The sequence below is a fragment of the Eimeria maxima genome, genomic scaffold (assembly GCF_000499605.1).
Source record: "Eimeria maxima Weybridge genomic scaffold, Emw_scaff207, whole genome shotgun sequence".
In the NCBI taxonomy this organism is placed as follows: Eukaryota; Apicomplexa; class Conoidasida; order Eucoccidiorida; family Eimeriidae; genus Eimeria; species Eimeria maxima.
Window position 1 is genome coordinate 1 of NW_013564953.1, and position 20576 is coordinate 20576.

The following is a 20576-nucleotide window of genomic DNA, read 5'->3' on the forward strand; positions in this document are numbered from 1 at the left end:
TATATATATATATATATATTGCTGAAATTACGATTGTTTCTGTGGCCTGTTTTTGTTCAGTGCAGCGCCGTCGTTTTGTACACAAAATCCCGCCGCAGCAGTCTGCAAGTTCCTCCTCGGGAGGTGGCAATGCAGCAGACAGCAGCAGCAGCAGCGGGAGCAGCAGCAACAGCACCTGGACGGGGAGCGGGTATCGCCAGACTGCAGCAGATGTGCGGAGAGGACTCACTCTGACTGATTACTGCGCAGACTCGCTGCCTGATGCCCCGTATTTGCGTCATGTGTGGATGGCTCTAGATGAGTGGAAAAGACCCGTCAGGCGGCTGCTTATGCCCAAACAACCAAAGGTACGCTTGAATTTGTTGCTACGCTTGCTGCCGCTTCTTCTGCTGTTGCTGCTGCGGTTGTATTGGTGGTACTGCATATTCTGGTGCATCCCCTGCGTTGGCTGCTTCATCCTTTTGCCTGTTTTCCCGGTTGCTAGCATGCAGCATGCATGCAACACACATGCAGCATAATAAGGCCGTGTGTACACATTGTGTTGATTGTGTGGGGGGTAGGCCGCGAGCTGCTGCGAACAGTGGGCTGAGGAGAGTTGTGTAGACTATGAGCGGGACAGCGACGATGAGTGGTTTGAGTGTTTTGATGCTGACGATCTTGATGACGCAAAAGAGGAAGAAGAGGAAGAAGAAATCGAAGCAGAAGAAGATAGAGATTGGCTCGAGGACGACGACGAAACCAAAGACAAACACATCAATGCGGCTGCTCCTGCCATTCGATTCGAGTCCTTCCTTAGGTGGAACTTCACTTTCGACGGAGAGCAAAGGCCCAATGAAGCAGATTGTAAGCAAACTAAGCCGTTCTTACACGTGAATGACGTGCATGCATGCCAGCACAGCGATATCAGGACGCTTGCCTGCCTACACGCAGTGTGCTCTTGGTGTTTTTCGTCTGTTTTTGCGCCTCTTGCATGATATCTGATCGCACTGTACGATCGTAGTTTGTTTTGTGCTTTATGTTTCCATTCGTCATATTTCGGGGTAAGTGCGATGTCTGCTTTAAACGGCTGCTTCCCTCCTTTTTTATCGTGTATTCTTAACTTCGTTTGTGTTCATTTTAGCTGTCGTTGTGTTGCTGCCTGTGAGCTTTTGCAGTGTCTGCACATCTCGTGCCATTTCCGCGTCTGCGCGACGGCAATTGGTGTTCGGCATACGGCTGCATGGGGGATGACTGGGGTGAGGGATGCCCAAAGAATACAGCAGTTTACTGCGAGATGCTGCCTGCATGTTATGTTAGCCTAGGGCTTTCGTCGTTGTTGCCGTTGCGCTTGATGCTGTATTTGTTGTTGCTGCAGCCGATGCTGTATTTGGCACTGCTGCATTTGTTGTTGCTGCGTTTGCTCGTCTACGTGTTGCTGATGCTGTATTTTCTGCTGCACTTGCTGCTGCGTTTGCTGCTGTCCATACAGGGGGAAATCCGTTTTCTAAACTGGACGCCTTGCCGAACAGTGCGCGGCGCAGGTGGTCTGGCGAAGACAGCATTAATCTATTGAAGGTGCAGATCAAAACACTTCTTCTTTTGTTCGTGCACTCGACAGGGTCGTTTAGTTGTCTCAGAAAGAACAGCATCTCAGGGCTCCACTTTGACAGTTAGCTACAAGAAGACAAACTTTAGTAACGACTCAAATCTGCCATTTTCTAGAACAACACAGGCCCTCAGCGTGCATTCAGCACAATCCAGCTTAACATCAACCTAACTTTATGTTATGCACGTACAATATTTATGCTGTATATGTATATAATATACAATGCGTGCATACAGTACACACATTACAAGTATAGTAAGTGCTGCAATATATATTATATGTAGAAGAACGTACACATATGTATATGCAATGCAATATATATGGGTTGTGCATTTATCTGTTTGCATCTTCGGCTCTGGTGGCTTCCGAGTAAGACGTATGCTTGTTCGTTTTCCTCCTTGTCTACCATGTGTGCATGCATATTTCTTTAATGCTTATCGCTGCACAGTATATTTTGTCGATTCGTGTATATGCATGCGGTGTTTTGTCAGTTTGATTGCACTCATGTGTTGTCGGTTTTGTGTTCTTAGTTCTTTCACGGGAAGATAATAGGGAAGCTCAGAACTATTTCGGAGTTTCAAAGAGCGTAGGTTGTCGTTTAGCGCATCTCGGTTTTGTCCTTTCCCCTTCTGTGTCCTCCTTTGGTTTGATTGATTCCTCTGTAGACTGCCGCTTAACACGTCTTGCCTCTTTTACCCTTCGTTATTGTCCCTAGTTTGTCCTTATTTGCTTCTCTGTGCTGCACCTTGCTTCCCTTTGCTCCCCTTGCTTCTGCCGCACTGCTGGTTTCCACTCTGCTGTTTGTTTAATTCTGTTTCCGCTCGCTTGTGCTGCGCTGTGCTTGCAGCAACCGCCATGTGACAAAGGCTGAGGTGGAGAGACAGATGAAGCAGTATATGGTTTATGAACGACGAGGGGATGACAGACAACGCGTAGGCGAACTAACAGCTTTAAACCAGCATACGAAAACAGCCCCACTTCTATACATACAAACTAACAAGCACGACGTCTGTGAATGATGCGTTTACATGTTTCAATAACACAACAGCAGACGGGCGAAAACAGTAACAGTGAAACATATAAGATCACCAGTCACGCAAGATATTTCGAGGTGCATGGCTGCTTTCTCTCTCCTTTTCTCTGTGTTTGCACAGCGCTGGTACGCAACCGAGGAAGCGGCTCGGGCATTTAACCTTACAGAGGAGCTTGAAGGAATCCTTAACAGGATAAAAACTGAAGAGAAAATTCTGGAGGCGAGGAATCAGGAGCTAGCTGAGCAGTTGAAGGCACAGCTTGTAGCAAATAACGCAATTCTCGACACAGATGACAAAAAGCAACATCCACATGCAGTGACCTCCCCAAACGATACAACAACAACAGCAACAACAGCACGAACATCTGTGACACCTGCAGCACGCGCATCACCTGCTGCAGCTGCAACTCCTGCAACTGCCGGACCCAGCTGCAGCAAGCTGGAGGTGGCTTTTGCCAAGAGAGTTGAGGCCTCAGATGAGCCGCAACACGCAACAGCACAAGACTTCAGCGGGAATAATACAGTGGCTGCTGCTGCAGCAGAGCTACGCCAAAGCTCTAGCGTGCAGCAGCTGCTACAGCAAAAGAGGCCGTTGTCTTCTTGTGGGGATTCCGTCTCGTTGCCAGCAGACAAGGACACAGCGGTATCTGTTGCCGCAGGACATGCAAACTCGCAGGGGACCCCACTTACTGCTCATGTTACTGCAGCAGCGCTGTTGCCTGAGAAGCTGGCAGGAGAACAAGCAGAGCTCCGGGAGGGATACGGAGCGTCTCCGCCGAGCGGCAGCGGCATCGCTGCTGTTGCTGTGGTGCCTGTACAGCAGGGTCTGAGAGGTCCACGGCAGTCTGCACCGTCCGCGGTTTCTGCGTATCTAACAGGGTGCCCCGGGACGGTTTCTTCGAAGTTCGTTAGCCCCCCTATGGTGGCGCCCCGACACAGTGCGGACGGGATGGTGGCTTGTGAGAGACCAGGTGCACCGGTGTTAGGTGTACAGCCGGCTAGGGTTGAGGAGGACCTCGACAAAATTGCAGCAGGGAAGCGCATGCGGAAGAGCGCAGTGCTGCAGGGGACGCCCGTTGATATGCCTGTTGATGCGGCCCCCAAGCGCGTCAAGAGGCGGCAATCCGCGTTGCGAAATCCCTGAACAGCAAACGCCTAGGAGACGCGCGGGAACGGGTGCTAGTAACTTTAATCCGCTTCTTTTCGTTTGTGCGTTGGTTGGTTGCTTGCCTTTGATGCTATTATTATTGTATTTTTGTGACCTATTTTGGCATGCGGGGAGCGGAGAGCTGCGCGCGTGAGGTGCTTGCAGTTTAAGCCCGCATGCAGTGAAGTTGCACTAATTGCATTTCCGACGCCTTTGCAGATTCTGCTTACAGTAAAAAGAGAGTTTGAACTCTCTTCACTCATCTAGCAACTCCTGGTGGTGAGTGCAGGCACGGAGTGACTGGCAATGAGTGTTCAGAAAAGAGCTGAGGAAGCGGAAACCAGCAAAAGCAACCATCAGCAGCACGATCATGGTGAACGGCTGCCGGAAGTGTTCCATTCCATCGAATTGATCATAGAAGGCGCCCTGTAGAGATGGAACAATCAGGGGCAAAGTCGTCGTGCAAATTCCAGACCAACCGTAGCTGCGTGTACACCTGGACGGTGGTTCAATTAATCCGTATTTGTTCTTTCCCGTTTTCTTTTTTAGTGTTTCCCCATACAAGCTGGTCTCCCTCTATCTCTGCAGTTAATTCCCTTTTGTCCTGAATGCAAAAGGGGTAAATATGTGCGGTGTAAGACAGCCCCGCGATGGCTTCCGAAATAGGCATGGTGTTCATGTTTCTGATCCAAGTTGGGCTGGCGCTTGTGATCGTTCTGGGCGCGTTTTTCTTCATTGTTTATCATTTCTTTTCGCACACATCATCTGAACCGCATCCACCTTCGAAATTCCGAAATGCCGTTTGGGGTCTGCACTGCACACGGCCGCCTTCAGGCCAAGACCTCGGGAAGCAGCAGTTCAATAAAGCGCGTGATGATGTCTACCGCGTCCTTCGTGACGAGATCTCTTTTAAAGAGGTCTGCCTGCTTATTTTAGCCTGAATTAAATCTTTTCTCATTTTAATTTGCATTTCTTCGTAGCGGAAAAGCGCTAACAGCCCGGTCCGCATGCTGAATAGCAGCGGTGCCTATGGCTACCAGAACGCCTCTAGTAGTGTGGTGAGCACATATGGAGGATTTCTCTCTCCTCTTTATAAACACATAGTTCCGTTCAGATTCGAAAAGTGTCTGAGAAGCATAGAGAGGCAGACAGCCTTACGGGCGGGTGTCCCTACATGCAGAATCAATCAAGAGCCGCAGTCCCAGAAGTAAGACTTGCTTTGTAATAAATACAAAACAACGCACACGGCTAATCCATCCAAATATAGAGACAGGTCGAACAGTCACGAGACGCCTGGGATCTGCACAGCGGTCTCGCGCATGCAAAGACAAATGGCGTACTGAGCGAATGGACGCGTTCAGCTGCTAATGTACTAACGGAAGGAACACAACAACTGCAAAACACAAAAACCCAGAGTCTTGTAAGAGCGCCTGACACCTACAGCAGAGCCGTGCCTTCTCTTTCCAGAGAACCCCACGGGCTGGAGCAACGCATGCACTTTGAGATACAGCAGCCTCAAGAAGCAACACCGCTGCTCACATCAACATGGCAGTCACTCGCCGGTACATCAGTGGCAACAGCAGCAACAACTGCTGCCCCTGCAGCGGCTCAGTACCCAATGGCTCCTGTGTTGCCGCATTTCGGGCAGCCTCATGCGGCTGCTGCAATCCTGGGGCAGCAGCCGCTGCAGCAGCTACCGCGTCCATTCGCTGCTGGTGATCTCTGCACTTCAGGAGCTCAAGCGTATACCCAGGAATGCAACACTGCATGCGCTTCGATGACACGGCAAGCAGCGCACTGCCCCGCGGAGCTATCTGCTGCTGCACTTTACACGGGAGCTGCGGGCTGGCGTCTGACAGGCCAACAGCAGCAGCCGGCGGGAGGAAGCGGTTCACTAACTGCTGCGAACAGCGCGCGCGCCGCCGCAGCACTGCCGCTGGCTAGTGCATCCGCTAGCCGTACAGACTTTCACCCTTTGAACGCCGAGGAATCGGATTGCAGAGACGCCGTAGCAGCCTTCTATCTGGGAGGCCACTGCTGCTCACCCTCACGGGGGAGTACTAGCAGCGCCAATGCAGCAGCGGCAGCAGCGGCAGAAGCAGCAAGCAGGGAGTGTCAGACGAAAGAACTTGCACAACTTGTGCGAGTGGCAAACGCAATCGAATCTCTTCTGGGGGCCTCAGCGAAACGGCGCGCGGCTGATAGTACCAGCATCAACCGCAGCAGCACGGGAGGTGCAAGCAGCGCAGCAGCAGCGGCAACTGGCGCAGCACTGGTTAGTTCGACTGTACCAGACAGAAGTAAGTAGAATGCTCTGATTCAGGCTCAACAGCAGTCGTATGATGTGGGAATTATAGGCACCAAGAACACAACGGGGGGCAGGGAGAGCAGCAACATACTGCAGCAAGAGGCCAACCCCTGCCAGCAGCTGCAGCCTGCATCCACATTTTCAGCAGTGGACAGACCCACTAGCAAGAGGGAGGAGACAATGCTTGTCGATCCCCCAGCTAAGCGGCGTCTGAGTGCTGCTGAGGGGAGCCCTAATAAGGCTAAGGGAGAGGTGACACAAGAGCACAGAAGATCACTTGCTACAGCAACGGAAACAACGAAAAAACAGAGAACGAATCTAATGACGAAAGTTCTTTTGTTAGTGTGCAGGTACGATGCCTTCTACTGCTTACAAGCATGCATGCATGCATGCATGCATGCTAACAACAAAAGCACAAGAGCCTCGATTCTGCAGCCACCAGAACAAAAACTACAGGGGAGGCAGAGTGCGCCTCATAGAATGGTGTAGAAGATACGCAGGAAGCCTCTCCCCTGATCAGTGCGCCTCTGCTACAGCGAACTATTTCTGTACGCCAGATGCCGCCTTCCTCCTTATTCTCGCTCTGTGCCTGATCTTACCATTATTCCTGTTGTTGCTCTTGTAGATGCTCGTGTGCTGTGCTCTCGTTGTCGTTGTTTCTATTGTTGCTGCTGCAGTCTTCTTTTGTCTTGCTGCTGCCGGTCTTTTTTTCCTATTATCAGTTTCCACTGCATGCACAGCTGCCAGGCAAGGAGGCTCGCGCGCGGACTTTGAGGCGACGCTCGAGGCCACCAAACAGATTCGTTCGGTCTTCTGCCCTCAGTGCGTTTTTGCAAAACAAGCAAACAGAGAAATAGTCTGGCAGACGAGTAAAGAAGTAGATAAGCAAGGAACCAGACGACAGACACAGAGATAGGCACAGTCAGAGAGAGATAGAGACAGAGATAAACAGGCATACAGTGATTTTGCAGCCGAGTTATCGTTTATTCCTTGATTTCCTTTTGCTATCCAGCGTCCCCAACTTCTTCGAAGTGCACCTTGTGGGGGATCTCGTAAATGAATCCGATTTTGTAGGACTTTGCTCTTCTTGTGTTTGCAGCACCAACTAACAAAATTGGCTCAACTTCAGGCCATGTTCCCTACTGCCGCATGGCTCACAGCGTTCTTTGCTGCCGGTAAGAAGAGCGTTTTACCTATGGGTATTGTTCTTGTTCTAAGATCCGATTTATGGATGGCATTTTAGCTGACGAAGAGCCGAGCGAAGCCAGGCTGACGAAGGCGGCTGCGGTAATACAATATTGAGAAAATAATGCATTACTGGGCGTTGGTTCTAAGTCTAGCGTTTTTGGTTGATGCCCAGCTACTCAAGCTCGAAGGACAACTGCTTCTAAAGGTTGCTGTCTGTGCGTCTACGCTGCTTGCAGGCGTTCCCTCTTGCGCCGAAACAGACGTTGAAACGTTCCTACGATGCAGGTTTCTCCTCTGCTCTGTCGGCGCCCGCTTTCTCTGATTTGGTGAGGCTCTGAGTGATTTTTTAATTGCAATATGAGAAATATTTACGTGGGGTTTGCAGGAGTTTAATCGGGTTCTGGCACAGCTGTCAAGCGCAGTCCTCCGTAGGTACGTGTGTGTGCAGGTAAACTGTTCAGCTCTGTGTTTTGGACATAAAGTGGAATTTCCTATGGAATGACAGATCAACCCGTCTAAGGGTGACAAAGGCTGAAAATGAAGGCGAGAAGGAACAAGGAAGAGAACCCTCTTCCGCTATGGAGTATGGGTCTTCTTGGCAGCCTCTTCTGGTGAGCCTCATATTTAGTTCTATAGCAGCATTGTAAAGCATGAAGATCAACAAGCAAACTATATATGGCCTATATATACTTTCTCTATAATGAATATTAGAAAGCAAAACTAACAACAATCGTGTCACCCTCATTATTCTCATTCAGAATGAACTGCGGGAAACGTCCGACTTACAAAAGCATCAACTTGAGGCGCGGACTCGAACAACAAGAAAAGCCAGCTGTCTAGATGCTGCCGTAGACGCAGCAGAACCGGCTGCAACTGTTTCTGCCTCTGGTCTTCCCTCAAGAGAAATCAACCCACCAGCATTACTAATGCGTGCAACCCCGAAGCTTACTGCAACAAACATGTCTTCAAAAATGTGGTGGAGAGAGCCAAGTGCCCAACCCCTCAGTTACACGCAAGAAGAACCTCCCCCCTTTTCAGAGACTGCTTCCACTGCAGCAAGTGTAGACAACCAGAGATTTGAATACCCAGCTGATCCGCCCTTCTATTTGGCAGCTGCTGCTCTTTCAATGAAACCCGAGGCTGCGGCACAGGCGCGCACGTGTGATGCAGCATCCGAACTGCAACAACAGCGCAGAGAGGGAGAGGAGGAGCACAAACACAAGCGGCGAACAAAGGCCTCAGCTTGCAACAGGAAGGACAACAAAAGCGGCAAAGAATCGGGCCCCAATTATTCGCACCTGTCTCTCCAAAAGACGGCGTGCAAAGGGGAGGCCCCTTCCTCTTCGGTAATGTGGAGGCTGTCGAGCTCAGCCGCTGCTGGTCCTCCTCCTGTTGCTGCTTCTGCTGGCCGCAGCACCAGCAGCAACTGCAACGGCCGTCAGCCGCAGCATCAAAAATCACCGCAGCAGCAACAGAAGAGAGGCAAGGCGAAGCATCCAGCAGTCCACGCTTTCCCAGGCACTCCTGAGTCGCCCTTTGGCAGCTGCCCTCCCTTGACTTTTATTTGCAGAGACGCTGCTCTATCCTCAGCGTCGCTGGGGCCCCTAAGCGCTGCGGGCAGCACCCAATGCAGCACGACGAAGTCTGAGAGGGTCGTAACAGCCGGCCGTGGAGGCCTGGAAAACGCCAGAAGGAATAGGACGAGAAGCAAAGGTGTGCTCAAAAAGGAATTGTAGTAAAATGCATGCACAAGAAAGTCGGGTCAGCAGCAACGACAAATGTGGGAGATCCGAAACCCATTGTGGCTTACCGGCTAGCTACTGCAGTGCGGCAACTAGCTGATCCTGCAGCAGCAGCACCTGCTGCAGCAGAAATCAAAAGGAGAAACACGAGAATTATGAGCGGCAATGAGAAATTTCAATCACTTGGTACCGTTTAAAGTCCTTTCTTACGCAACTGGTGTGCTATGAATTCACTGGCGAAGCCAAGTCAAGCCCACATCGTTGTAATTGTAGACTCCGACCTTATATGGGGTATTCGGCGAGCTGCTACCGACTCAATATACGGAGGATGAGATACTAGTTACTAGTTACTTAAAAGCAGCTAATGACCTCATCCCCAGTCTCCAGCTCCCTGGGCACACCAACCAGAGCCACTCGATATGTGGGGAAGGTGGCATGACATGCTGCAACGCAGCTTGCTGCAACGCTCCTTGCTGCAACACAGGGTGCAAGACAACGCTCTACGCCAGCACAGTCGAGCCATATGCCCCGAATGCTCTAAAACTGCAGACGATTCTTGAAGGGTTGTGCTTGCGTGCAGGTTGCCTGCTACATCCAAACAGGGGTTCATGGGCCAACTTCAGACGTGCAGGCACAACCGACATCACTTTTGCTGCGTGCACTCATAATATGGTAGAAAATTGTTGACCAGTTCTACTCGGTTGCACGCTGGATCTAAGGCCGAATAAGGCTGCGCTTGCCAAATTCAGGCATACCTGCCGATGCCAGAGAGATTACGCTACAGTTGTGCCCTCCATGTGCCAATTTCTGGCAATGCTGTTGGCGTCAGCATAATGTGTTAGTCGTGCTCCCCAACGCCGACACACATATTATTGGGACTCGAAAGCTGATAACAATTCCATCGCCACCCATTTATGTTCAGAACAGCAAATTTTAGTATTATGTAGTTAGTCAACTACAAATTTTGCCTCCTTTGCACACAAGCGCCACGTGAAGATATTCGCTGCTCCCGCTGGTGATGGTGGGTCATCGCTAGCGGCCGAACACATGCCCAAAAGGATTCCACGCAGCATGTAGTCAATAAATTGATCAATTAAGCAAGATAATTAATTAAAAATTACGAAAGCAGGCAAAGGAACTCAAATTTCTATGTACAGTGCAGCACAACCAACTTTACACCACTGGCGTGTCCGCTGGTGCTGATGCACCGCATTGGGTAGGCGATGCAAGCACTGCAGAACACCGTTGTTGTCTTTTTTGGCTGTTTCCTATAACCACTTTCATGTAATTAGAATTTTAATTTGTTTAACTACACATACGAAAGATGTGCAGTGAAAAGACGTAGAAGACAAGCAAAGAAGTGCCGCCATGTTCTCAGCGACCATTATCAGGTCCGGCGGCTGGGCCCCATGCACGTGGCTTGAGGGGTATTTGATTTGATCTAAAAAAGCAACTAAAAGGTGTAGAATTACACATATTCCGATTTAGATGTTGTGCGTGTGTTTTAGAAGCCATCGTAATTCTGCTCCTTAACGGAGGAGAGCGCAGCAGCCTTCCTGTCTGGTGACAGGACCGCTGGGGAGTCTGCTAGTGACTCTCCCGTGTAGTTCCCCTACTTTCTTTTGCACTAATATTACTTCTTCTTACCTTCTAAACTCTCTTTTCCCTCTTTCCTTCTGTAATGCGAAGCCTCTGGCCCTCCTCGAGAGCACACCCTGACCGTCTTACTGTTGGTTGGGCCCCTGTCTGCTGTTTGCTGCACCTCCGCCAGTGTGGTTGATTCACTTTTGGGGATCACCATAAAAAAGCACACCCAAGTGTTCCTAGACCTGCTGCCATCGGCTTGAAATGGCCACATACAAAATATTCAGCTAAAAAAGCGTGTTTTATTTTCTTCTCTGATCTAAAAACAAGAAAGCTAAGGAAACGCACTGCCTCAGTCAGTTGGTCAGAGGCATAAAGTACGGCGCACCTGCTGCTCTACGAGCAATAGCGCTGGCCAGAGCGAACTGAGTCAAGGGCAACATCTGCTGCTCTTGCTGCAGCTGCTTTTTTTTGTATCAACGGGGCTACAGGATCCCCTGTTATGCCCCACAAGCATGGAACTCTCTGCTGCCTCCAGGGGCATCGCAAGAAGCCCTAAGGGCGCCAGCATCCCGCCTCTTGAAGATTACTCCTGCGTCCCTCTAGGGGCCTCCGCGGAATCTCCAACCTCACAAGGGTCAAAGGGCGTACCCCTGGGTCCCCGGAGTTCCAGCCAAGATAAGGCAACAGTAAATGCTGTACGGCTCTTGACGCGTCATGGAGATGAAGAGGAACGGGGCCCTTTCCTTTTTTTGCTCGATAATTACTTGACTGTGCAAGACGAGGCATCACCGCAAGCAGCAGCAGAAACAAAACAGAATAAAGGATGCAAATCGGTGCAAGCAGAGCAAGGCAACAACAGCAGAACTAGCAGCAGCAGCAACAACAGAAGCGCCACTAGCAGTTTGCTACTGCACCCGCTACAAGCAAGGAGATCGTCTGAGCAGCAAATGGCAGAAGCCCTTCAGCAACAGCAACAAAAGCAGCAACAGCGACAGCTGCAGCAAGATTGCCATCACCAGCAGGCAGACCTTGAACAGGAGCCACCACAACAACAACAGAAACAGCAACAGCAGCAAGAACATGAGAAGCGACAGGACCAGGAGCAGCTGGCAGAGCAGGAAACGCACCAGCACCAGCAGCAACATGACGATCAGCAACAGCGTCAACAGCATGACGAGCAGCAACAGCAGCAACAGCAACATGACGAGCAGCAAGAGCTGCAACAACAGGACCAGCAACAACATCAGCAACAGCACGACAAGCAGGAACAGCAGCAACCGCAGCAACAACAGGAGCAGCAGCCCCTAAGTGCAGTCGGCCCAGAAGATAGGGAAGAAGGGGAGGAGCAGCCGCAAGATCGTAATCAGCAGCAACAACAGCAGCAGCAGCAACAACAACACTTGCAACAGCAGGGGCAGGAGCAGGAGTGGGAGCGACGTCCAGCACGACGAAATTCGACTGCTGACAAGAAACGCCTCAAAGACATGCGAGCTCAAATGAAGGCAATTTTCAAGTGAGCAAACACTCCTCATCGCCGCAGAAGCAGCAGCTGTCCCAGGCGCGACATAACCTCAGCCGCACCAACAGCGACAGCAGCAACAACAGCAAAAAGAGGAGTTGGATTTGGAGGCGTAGCAGTATCAGGGAAGTTTCTAGGGGTATTGTTGGGCTGTGTTATGTGTATGGCTGGTGGTGCTTTCTTTGTGTTTATTATCTACTGCATCTGCGCATGCATGACGATTTCCTCGCAGGCAATTGGCTAAAGACGCGGAAGGCGGGCGCCGACTTTGGTCAATGGGCTCTTTAGACCGCACAGCTCTCCTCGAGTTTATAGCAAATGCCCCTGGGCTACTTGGCGAAAGGCTCTTCCAAATCTTCGACTCAAACAATGACAACAAAATTTCATTTAAAGAATTCGCACTCGGTCTCCAACGCGCCTATGCGCCAGACCAAGAAACGCAAATGAAATTCCTATTCAACTTGTGACGCCTCCACATACCCACATGTCGAGTTACCGAGCCTAACCAGCTAACCAGTTAGCTAGCTAGCTAGCTAGGGATATAAACGGCTAGCAGGCTAACGTGGCTACCAACGAGCTCACCAGCGACCTGCATAAATACCCATCTAAAACAATGCGATAGCTGTCCATCCCGTCGACCTAGCTAGACAGCTAGATAGATAGCCGGCTAGCCAGATAGGTTATCACCCAGCTAGCTAGACATGGGACTCCGCCTGCCAGATTGGTGTAGCTACTAGCTGTCCAAACGTTCATACATACCCCCACACCACACCAACTTGGCTGCTTCTGTTCATGCTGCTGCTGCTGCTGATGGTGTGGTTCCAGATATGACTTGGATGGAAACGGCTTTATTGAGAGGCCGGAGCTCTTTGCTTTGCTTTACAATCTGCCGGCGCATTTGTGGCTGGCACCTACTGCTCCAGGGTGTACAGGCAGCCGCAGTCTGTCGCCATCAGGTGTATCGGCAACTCCGCCCCAAGGGGAGGCCAGCCCTCCTTCCACAATTCCCAGAAGGCTAACTGACGCAGAAAAGAAAGAAAGGGTCCAGCAGATTGTAGACCTCGTCTTCGCAGCCAAGGAAGAAACTCAGAACCAGCAGCAACAGCAGCAACAGCTACAGCAACAGCTGCAGCTACAGCAACAAATGCAGCAGCAGCAGCAGCAGGGCCAGGAGCACGACCTCAAAGAGCAGCAGCAGCCGCAGCAAACACTCCCGTTGAGACAGCGTCGTAGACGGAGTGATGTTTTTGTAAGGAGTCTTCTGAGCCCTCGCCATTCTCTGAGTTCGAAGACAGCACCACCTTCACCGGCAGCAGCAGCAGCAAACCGCGGCCTCACCTTTGAGGACTTTATTCGGGTTTCTGCCACAGTTCCAGAGTTAACAACCGTACGTCCACAGGACAATTTGCCTCTTCCTTGCATTATGCTGTTGCTGGTGTTGGTGCAGCTCTTGCTGTGGCTGTTGCTGATGCTGCCGTTGCTGTTGCTTCTGCTACTGCTGCTGCTGCTTCGAAAATGCCGTATACCTGCATGGTCCCCCCTCCCCCCCTGCCCCCCCGCACACACACAAAAAAAACACACACACACAGCACTGCCTTTCGCTAACTGGGGAGGAGGAGGTATTTTGCTGCGGTTGGTGTTGTTGTTGTTGCTGCTGCTGTTGCTGTTGCTGCTGCAGCTGCTACAACTCTTTGACAACCATGCCTTCCGCCCGCTGTTGGCGCACTACAAGGGCTTGTGGGACGGCCCTTCGGTTTCTTCCCCGACACCATGTAAGCCAACGCTTTGTTGCGGCTGGTGGCGTTGCTGCTTGGTGCTGCTTCCTTCTGATTGCAGGTGGTGCGGCCTGCTGCCGCTTCTTGCTTCAATGAATATGCTACTAATATAGCTGTAGAGGAGTGAGTCTGCTCCTGCTGCTACTGTCGTTGCTGCTCTCCTCAGCGGAAGATATTGGTGGTGTTTCGCCCAGTCCTGGGAGCATCAGCAGCAGCAGCAGCAGGCATACACGGGTCAGTAAACGCACTGCTGAGGGCGTAAAATCATTATACTTGTTGTGCAGCTGCAGCTGAGCCTGCTGATGCTGCAAGATCTGATGTATCTCTTACAGCTGCTGCTACGATTGTACTGAATTTACATCGGTGTTTCTGCTGCAGAGTCCGCTGTCTCCTTCACCTGCTGGTAGACCGTCAACTCCGGTAGAGTACACAGAAGACGGGAAGTCTGGAGAGCTGAGGGGCGGGAGCCGCGGCAGCAGCAACACCTGCAGCAGCAGTAGGTCCAAAGTGGACGGCCCCTGCGGAGTCGCTGCTAACGCCCGCGGCCAGCAGCTGTTGCACCCATCTTCTGCTCAGAAGAAACCTGCAACAGCAGCACCAGCAGTACCAGCAACAGTATCAGCAGCAGTACCAGCAGCAGCAGCATCAACACCAACAACAGCAGGGGAGTCTCGCTCAGCTTCGCTGGGTTTTAGCGGTAAAGGCTGTATCTCGCCGAGCAGCAGTATCAACAGTAGCAGCAGCAGCAGTATGGGGGGGCCCTCGTCAGCCAGCAATATTGGCAGCAGCAACGAGAGAAGCTGCTCTACCAGCTGCTATTCTACAACGCCCAGAAGCAGCAGCAGAACACCCGCCAATACTGCTGCTGCTGCTTCTATCCTTTCAAGCTGTGCCTCCTGCGCTGGTTGGCTTTGGAAACGTAAACACCCTTTCTCAAACCCTGAGCCGTATACCCTAAACCCCTAACCCACCTCCTCTAACCGTTGAGTCTAAACCATAAACCCTAGACTCTAAGGTCTTGCCTTTGAGAGGTTTTTGCTGCAGAGGGCCGCCACTTCAACCTTTGGACGAAAAGATATTTTGTGCTCAAAGAACGCGTCCTTTACTGTGAACCCAGACCCTAAACCCAAAACAATACACCACAGGCTTTTAAGCCTAAACCCGGAACCTTACGCTTTAAACCTGAAACCCTCTACTGGAAAACCTTAGCTTCGAACTCTAAATGCGAGCACGATACCACATCAACAACTGCGCAACAGGAGCAGGGAGCTTCATTGTCAACAGTTTAGGGAATGGGGTTTAGGGTTTGGGGTTTGGTTTTTTCAGCCTTTAGATCGCCTGCCCACGACAGTTCTACCAGCACAATACTGCTGCGAGATTGTGTCGCATCTGTGCACAGTGAGTGTCCACCAAAGAAGATTCAAAGCCTAGACCGTGAACATTAGGCCTGCCTGTCTGCTGTGGTGTTCTAAACACTCATCTAGGTAGCTTTAGGCTTCAGGGCTGGTTCCGCAAAGCCCCAGCGGTGTGGATTGCATGTGTAGTTGATGGTTGAGGGTTGAGAATTTGGCCTTCAGGGCTCCTTGTTTAAGGTTCAGGGTTTGTGAACAGGGAATCCAACGCCCCGTGGTGTCCGCAGCAGCCACAAGCCTGGGAATGTTTTGTTTGGTTTTGCAATTAAGAGCAGCGACGGGAGAGTTCTCAAAACTCTCTATGCTGAAGACTTGGAGGACCGACAACGGTTAGGATTTAGAGTCTAGGGTCTAGGGCTTAGGGTTTAGGATCTAGGGGTTCCATTGTCCCTTGCCTGCTGCTGCACCACTATCAACGCCTTCGTAACACTCTGCTACCATTTTCAGCATCTTTAGGAGCAGCAGCATCTTTAGGAGGAGCAGCAGCATTAGCAACACCCGTGGTATGAGCAGCAGCAACAGCAACAGCAACAATTGTCCCCTCATTACTACCCTTTCCATCATTGCGACTAGCGGAGGCAGCGGCTGGAATTATCAGCAACTCCATTTCCTGCAGTGGCAGTTGCTCCACTAGCAGATGTTGCACCATCGGTTCTTTTGCAGCAGAACTTTTGCAGTAGCAGTTGGTTGCAGCAGCAGTTTTTCGTTGGCGTTTTGCATGTAGAGGTCCTACGAATATGATTTGTGATTGGTATTTTTGTTTGTGTTTTTGCATTTGTTTCGTCTTTTACAGTTGGGTTAAGGCGCTGCAACAGCAGAACTTTGCTGCAAATTTTCATGATTGTTTCTCCCTTGTGGGTGGCCCACCTTTAGGTGTGGGGCAGCACAGCTGCGTGCGGCTTGCGGTGGAGAGAAGAACTCTACAGAAGGCAGCAGTTAAAATTCTTAATAAACAAACCCTCAGCAGCAGCAGCAACCGGTACGAGCAACATTCGGGAACAAGCTAAAGGCTTCGGTTGCGGGCTTACGGGTTAGGGTTTACCTTGCTTAAGCCATTGAAGCCTTCGTTCAGGGTGTGAATAGCGTTCTATCTCTGCTTGGGAGTTAGTCCCTATTGTTTAAAGTCTAGTGTTTAGCTTGTACGGTATAGGGTTTAGGGTTTAGTCCATGAGGCTTAGGATTTATTGTTTAGGGTTTACAGCCTAGGGTTGCGGGCGTAGGGTTTGTGTTTCTATCAGGGATGGAGTGCGAACGGAGCTGCAGATTTTATCTTTGCTGGACAGTCCGTTTGTGGTATCGTTTTGGGGTTCTTTTGAAACTCCAGAGTATTACTACTTGGTGACTGAATATCAGGAAAGAGGAGACCTCAGGGGTCTCATCGACTTGGCACTTGTTGTGCAGCAGCAGCAGCAACAACAGCAACAGCAGCAACCGGAGCAACAACAGGAGCAAGAGCAACAGCAGCAGCAGCAGCAATGGAAGCAACAGGACGGGTGGGCGGAAAACAGCGGGAATGATCCTGATTCTACCGCTCCTGCTGCTCCTCCTGCTGCTGCTCCGGCAGTGAGGGAAGGCGCGGGTGGCACCGAACCGAAGGACCAGAAGCAGCCCGAGCTGCAGCAGCACCACCAACACCAGCAGCAGCAGCACCAACAGCAGCGCAAGCAGCAGCAAGGACTGATTCCGGTTGAAACTACGAAGAGGATTCTGCGTTCAGTGCTTTTGGGGCTGCAGCATGTGCATGCAAAAGGAGTAGTTCACAGAGACATTAAGCCCAGCAACCTCTTGCTGTGCTTTGAGCAGCAGCAGCAGCAGCAACAGCAGCAGTTGACGAGAAGCAGCAACAAGGACCCACGTGGAGGGGGTGATGCCGCAAATGCCTTCTTGCACTTGCCTGCTGTGTCTTCAAACAGATCGGTAGACGCTGCTGCTGCTGGGGCTTCGGCTGCTGCTGCTGGGGAACTCCGCAGCGTATCCATAGGTAGCAGCAACAACAGAAGCAGCAGTAACACCGGCAGCACCAGCAGCAACAGCAGCAGCGGTACGACCACAGAGTTGCAACCTCTCGGAGAGGCCATTGCAAGTGAGCGGCAACAGCTGGGGCCCGTTTAGCAGCAGCAACCGTTGTAGTTGCCGCTCCTGTTGCTGCTTTTGCTGCTGCCTTTACAGCTGCTTTTGCTGTTGCTTCTGCTGGCGCTGCTGTTGTTGCTGCTGCTGGTGCTGCTGGTGCCTGTGTTGCTGCTGCTGCAGTTGACAGCTGGTGCAAACATCTAGAGGAATTCAACGACTTAACGGCGAACTTGCGTTGTTGCTGTGCTGCAGCTGCTAAAGCTGTCGCAGCAACTGCAGCAGCAGCAGCTGCAGCAGCTGCTGCGGCAGCAGCCGCTGCACCTCAAATCCAGGTGCTGTCTCCGTCTCGGAAGGTCCTTGCCTGTATAAACCCTTGCCCACAGCAGCAACAGCAACAGCAACGCAACGCTGTTGCTTCTGTCAACGACCCCAAATCCGTTTCGCTGGAAGCTGGCCTCTTCCCGATCTTGTCGGAGGCAGCTGCAACACAGGGACAAACCCCATCAGCAGTACAAGCAGCAACAGCGATAAATCCAGCAGCAGCAGCAGGCCCAAAAGTAGTTTCGCCTATAGCAGGGGTGCCCGGAGCAGCAGCACTGCAGCAAGCAGAAGGGGTAGCCACATCCGCATCTGCAGGTGCACTGGAGGCGGCAGCGGCGGCAGCAGCAGCGGAAGCGCTTGACATGCAGCGGGTGTTTGAAAGTGCATGCGAAGATCTAAAGGGCGTTAAAATAGCAGACTTTGGTCTTGCGCGTTTTCTTGGTACTCAAAATGTGTCTCCCCTCGAATATTATCTGATTTGCTTTTTTTGTTCCCTTTTCGCAGTTTTTCATTTTATTTGTTCTATTTCTGTTTTGTGTTTGCTCTTCTTCAATTCGTAACTCTTCGGGCATTTACGCCTTCTGCCCCTTTGGCTTTCTCTGTTTTGTCTAAGCCGGCTTTTTATGTTTTGCATATGTGTGTCTTCTTGCTAACATAATACAAACACAACTATATAAAACAAATAGAGCGAATGTATAATAAAAATAAAAAATTTGTATACAATAAAAATAAGACAAATATATAATGCGAATAATGCAAGTATATTATAACGGTTTTGTTTATGCTGCTACGTTTTGTTAATGCTGCCTTCATACGTATATATATGTATGCATATATATGTAGTTCAGCAGTCTATACCTATGCGCATATTTAGTCATCTCTCTTTGTATTTATCTGTGCTTTATTTTGTTTGATTATTTTTAATTCTATTTTTACTGTTTGTTTAATTCTCTCTTGTGGTGCTTTAAGGGCCTACCTCCGGCGCAACAGAAGTGGCCGGCACCCTAGCGTATGCAGCACCCGAGGTGGGCTCCGTTGGTGCTGCTCCTGTTGCTGCTGCCGTTGTTGCTCCTCTTGCTGCTGTTGCAGCAGCTGCTGCAACTGTTTTTGCTGCATTATTGTCTAGCATTTCTATCCCGCTGCTGTGGAACTGACTGAACTCGGTGCCGCCACTTAGACCCCTAACCCTAAACCCTACACAGTAAACGCTAAATACTTTGTGTGTGCAGGTGGTCTTGGGGGACTCTTATGACTACTCTGCTGATCTGTGGAGTGTAGGGGTGTTGTCATTTGAGCTTCTTACCAGCGGCCGCCTCCCTTTCACTGGCTGCACAGCAGAAGAAGTCAAGCAGTGAGGGTTTATGAGGGTTTATGGGGTTTATGAGGGCGTATGAGGGTTTGTGAGGCTCTTCAGCGACCTCTATCGGTTAATGCTTCTATTGGGGTTAGTGGGGTTTGCTGCAGGTCTAACAAACTGTCACAAACCCTAGTGCTCCCTTACAAACCCTAATGCACTCTTAATAAACCCTTACTACAATCTCACAAACCCTAATTAACTTTCACAATCACCTAATACATTCTTATGAACACTCGTACACCCCATACACCCCCAATGATGATGATTATTATACTAGTAATTTTGTTTATTTCTTTCTTTGTTTGCAACAGGAAGATCCTTTCCTTAGATGGCAATGAAAGGATGTTTAACTTCTTGGGCCATGGAGGCCCTGAGGCCGTCGACTTTGTGCTGCGGCTGTTGGCCCCACAGCAGCAGCGAATAACCAGCACAGAGGCCCTGCAGCATCCCTTCCTCTCCTCTTGAATCCAGCAGCAGCTGCTGCGGCTGCTGCTTCTACTGAGGCTGTTGCTTCTGTGGCGGAAATTGCAGGCGTAGCAGCTAGCTCCTTAGGATTGGGGTTGGTGCACCCACTTAGCTAGCTGGCTAGCTAGGTGGGTGCTTGGGTAGCTATCCAGCTAGCTACAGGAGATGCACAAAGAATGACAGCAGCAGCTGCCGTTGCTGTTGTGCCTCAGGCGCACTCTCTTCCTTTCACCCGGAAACAGCTGTTTATCTCATTTTTGCTTTACACGGGGAAATGTGACGACGGGGTTCCAGAGGGTTTAGGGTTTACGGTTGATGGGTTGGGTGGATTTTGCGCGGTCGGCATGCTATGTACATGCTGCAAAAGTGTACTTTGTATAATACGTGCTCGATGCGTTGCAATAATATTAATTTGACTGCGAAGGACTCGACGGTCTTCTTGTGCGACTGAAACCTATCAATCCAGTGTCTGGGCGTGGGCAATAAAAACTTAACCCTAAGTCATAAACCACTGAAAATATTAGATTATGCTCACAAAATGGGGTGGGAGAACACAATCCCTAGGTCTTTAACACTAAACCCAAAACCCTTAGCCCTTCGGCTCTAACTCACAGCCTTGTTGCGTTGTGTGCTGCCATTCTTTCAACCACCTTTTACCTCAGTTGGAGGTATTTTTAGATAGGTAGGAAGATATATACTCCTCTTCTTTCTCCTCGAGGCGATTATACCGCTGTTAAATCAGATAAAAGTAGAATTAAAGTTCACAAATATATCCACCTAATGTTTAACGTTTAGGGTTTAGGACGTATCAGAGGGTAGTCGGGAGTCGCGGGAGTCGGCGTCCCTGCAATTGTAGGGGGAATGGGCGGCAGTACGAAGGTAACTGACTTTAAAATGTTTTTTAGGGCGCTTACGAAAGCTAATTTAAATTAACAAGTGAAATATATCCATAAAATTGGAAAAACGAGAAAACAATGGAATACCGTGCTCTGTGCTGCGTGGGCCAAATCCGCTGTAGTGCTATAGTGTGGGGGACTTAGGTATGTCCTATAGGGAGCTATCTACCG

At 50.5% G+C, this 20576-nt stretch overlaps 3 protein-coding genes across 3 annotated transcripts; all 3 read left to right on the forward strand.

Moving 5' to 3' along the window:
- Positions 1–60: 60 nt before the first annotated feature.
- On the forward strand, positions 61–3762 carry EMWEY_00021670 (hypothetical protein; the record flags this gene model as incomplete). The annotated part of the gene is made up of 6 exons (XM_013480562.1): positions 61–347; positions 561–843; positions 1155–1235; positions 1469–1523; positions 2433–2517; positions 2740–3762. Coding segments are annotated over 6 exons (1814 nt in total), but the record flags the coding sequence as incomplete, so codon positions are not given.
- Positions 3763–4415: 653 nt separating this feature from the next.
- Positions 4416–8997, forward strand: EMWEY_00021680 (hypothetical protein, conserved; the record flags this gene model as incomplete). Its single annotated transcript, XM_013480563.1, has 10 exons — positions 4416–4682; positions 4746–4823; positions 5414–6040; positions 6089–6423; positions 6509–6621; positions 6751–6895; positions 7086–7143; positions 7292–7360; positions 7498–7587; positions 8020–8997. 10 exons carry the CDS (start codon positions 4416–4418, stop codon positions 8995–8997), a joined length of 2760 nt encoding a protein of 919 aa, XP_013336017.1.
- A 2105-nt stretch (positions 8998–11102) lies between these two features.
- On the forward strand, positions 11103–19509 carry EMWEY_00021690 (CAM Kinase, RAD family, putative; the record flags this gene model as incomplete). Its single annotated transcript, XM_013480564.1, has 14 exons — positions 11103–12103; positions 12342–12572; positions 12935–13496; positions 13788–13881; positions 14051–14118; positions 14263–14581; positions 15211–15282; positions 15496–15625; positions 16090–16275; positions 16535–17379; positions 17547–18128; positions 18657–18712; positions 18917–19038; positions 19356–19509. The coding sequence occupies 14 exons, from the start codon at positions 11103–11105 to the stop codon at positions 19507–19509; spliced, it is 4422 nt and encodes a 1473-aa protein (XP_013336018.1).
- Between the last annotated feature and the right edge of the window lie 1067 nt (positions 19510–20576).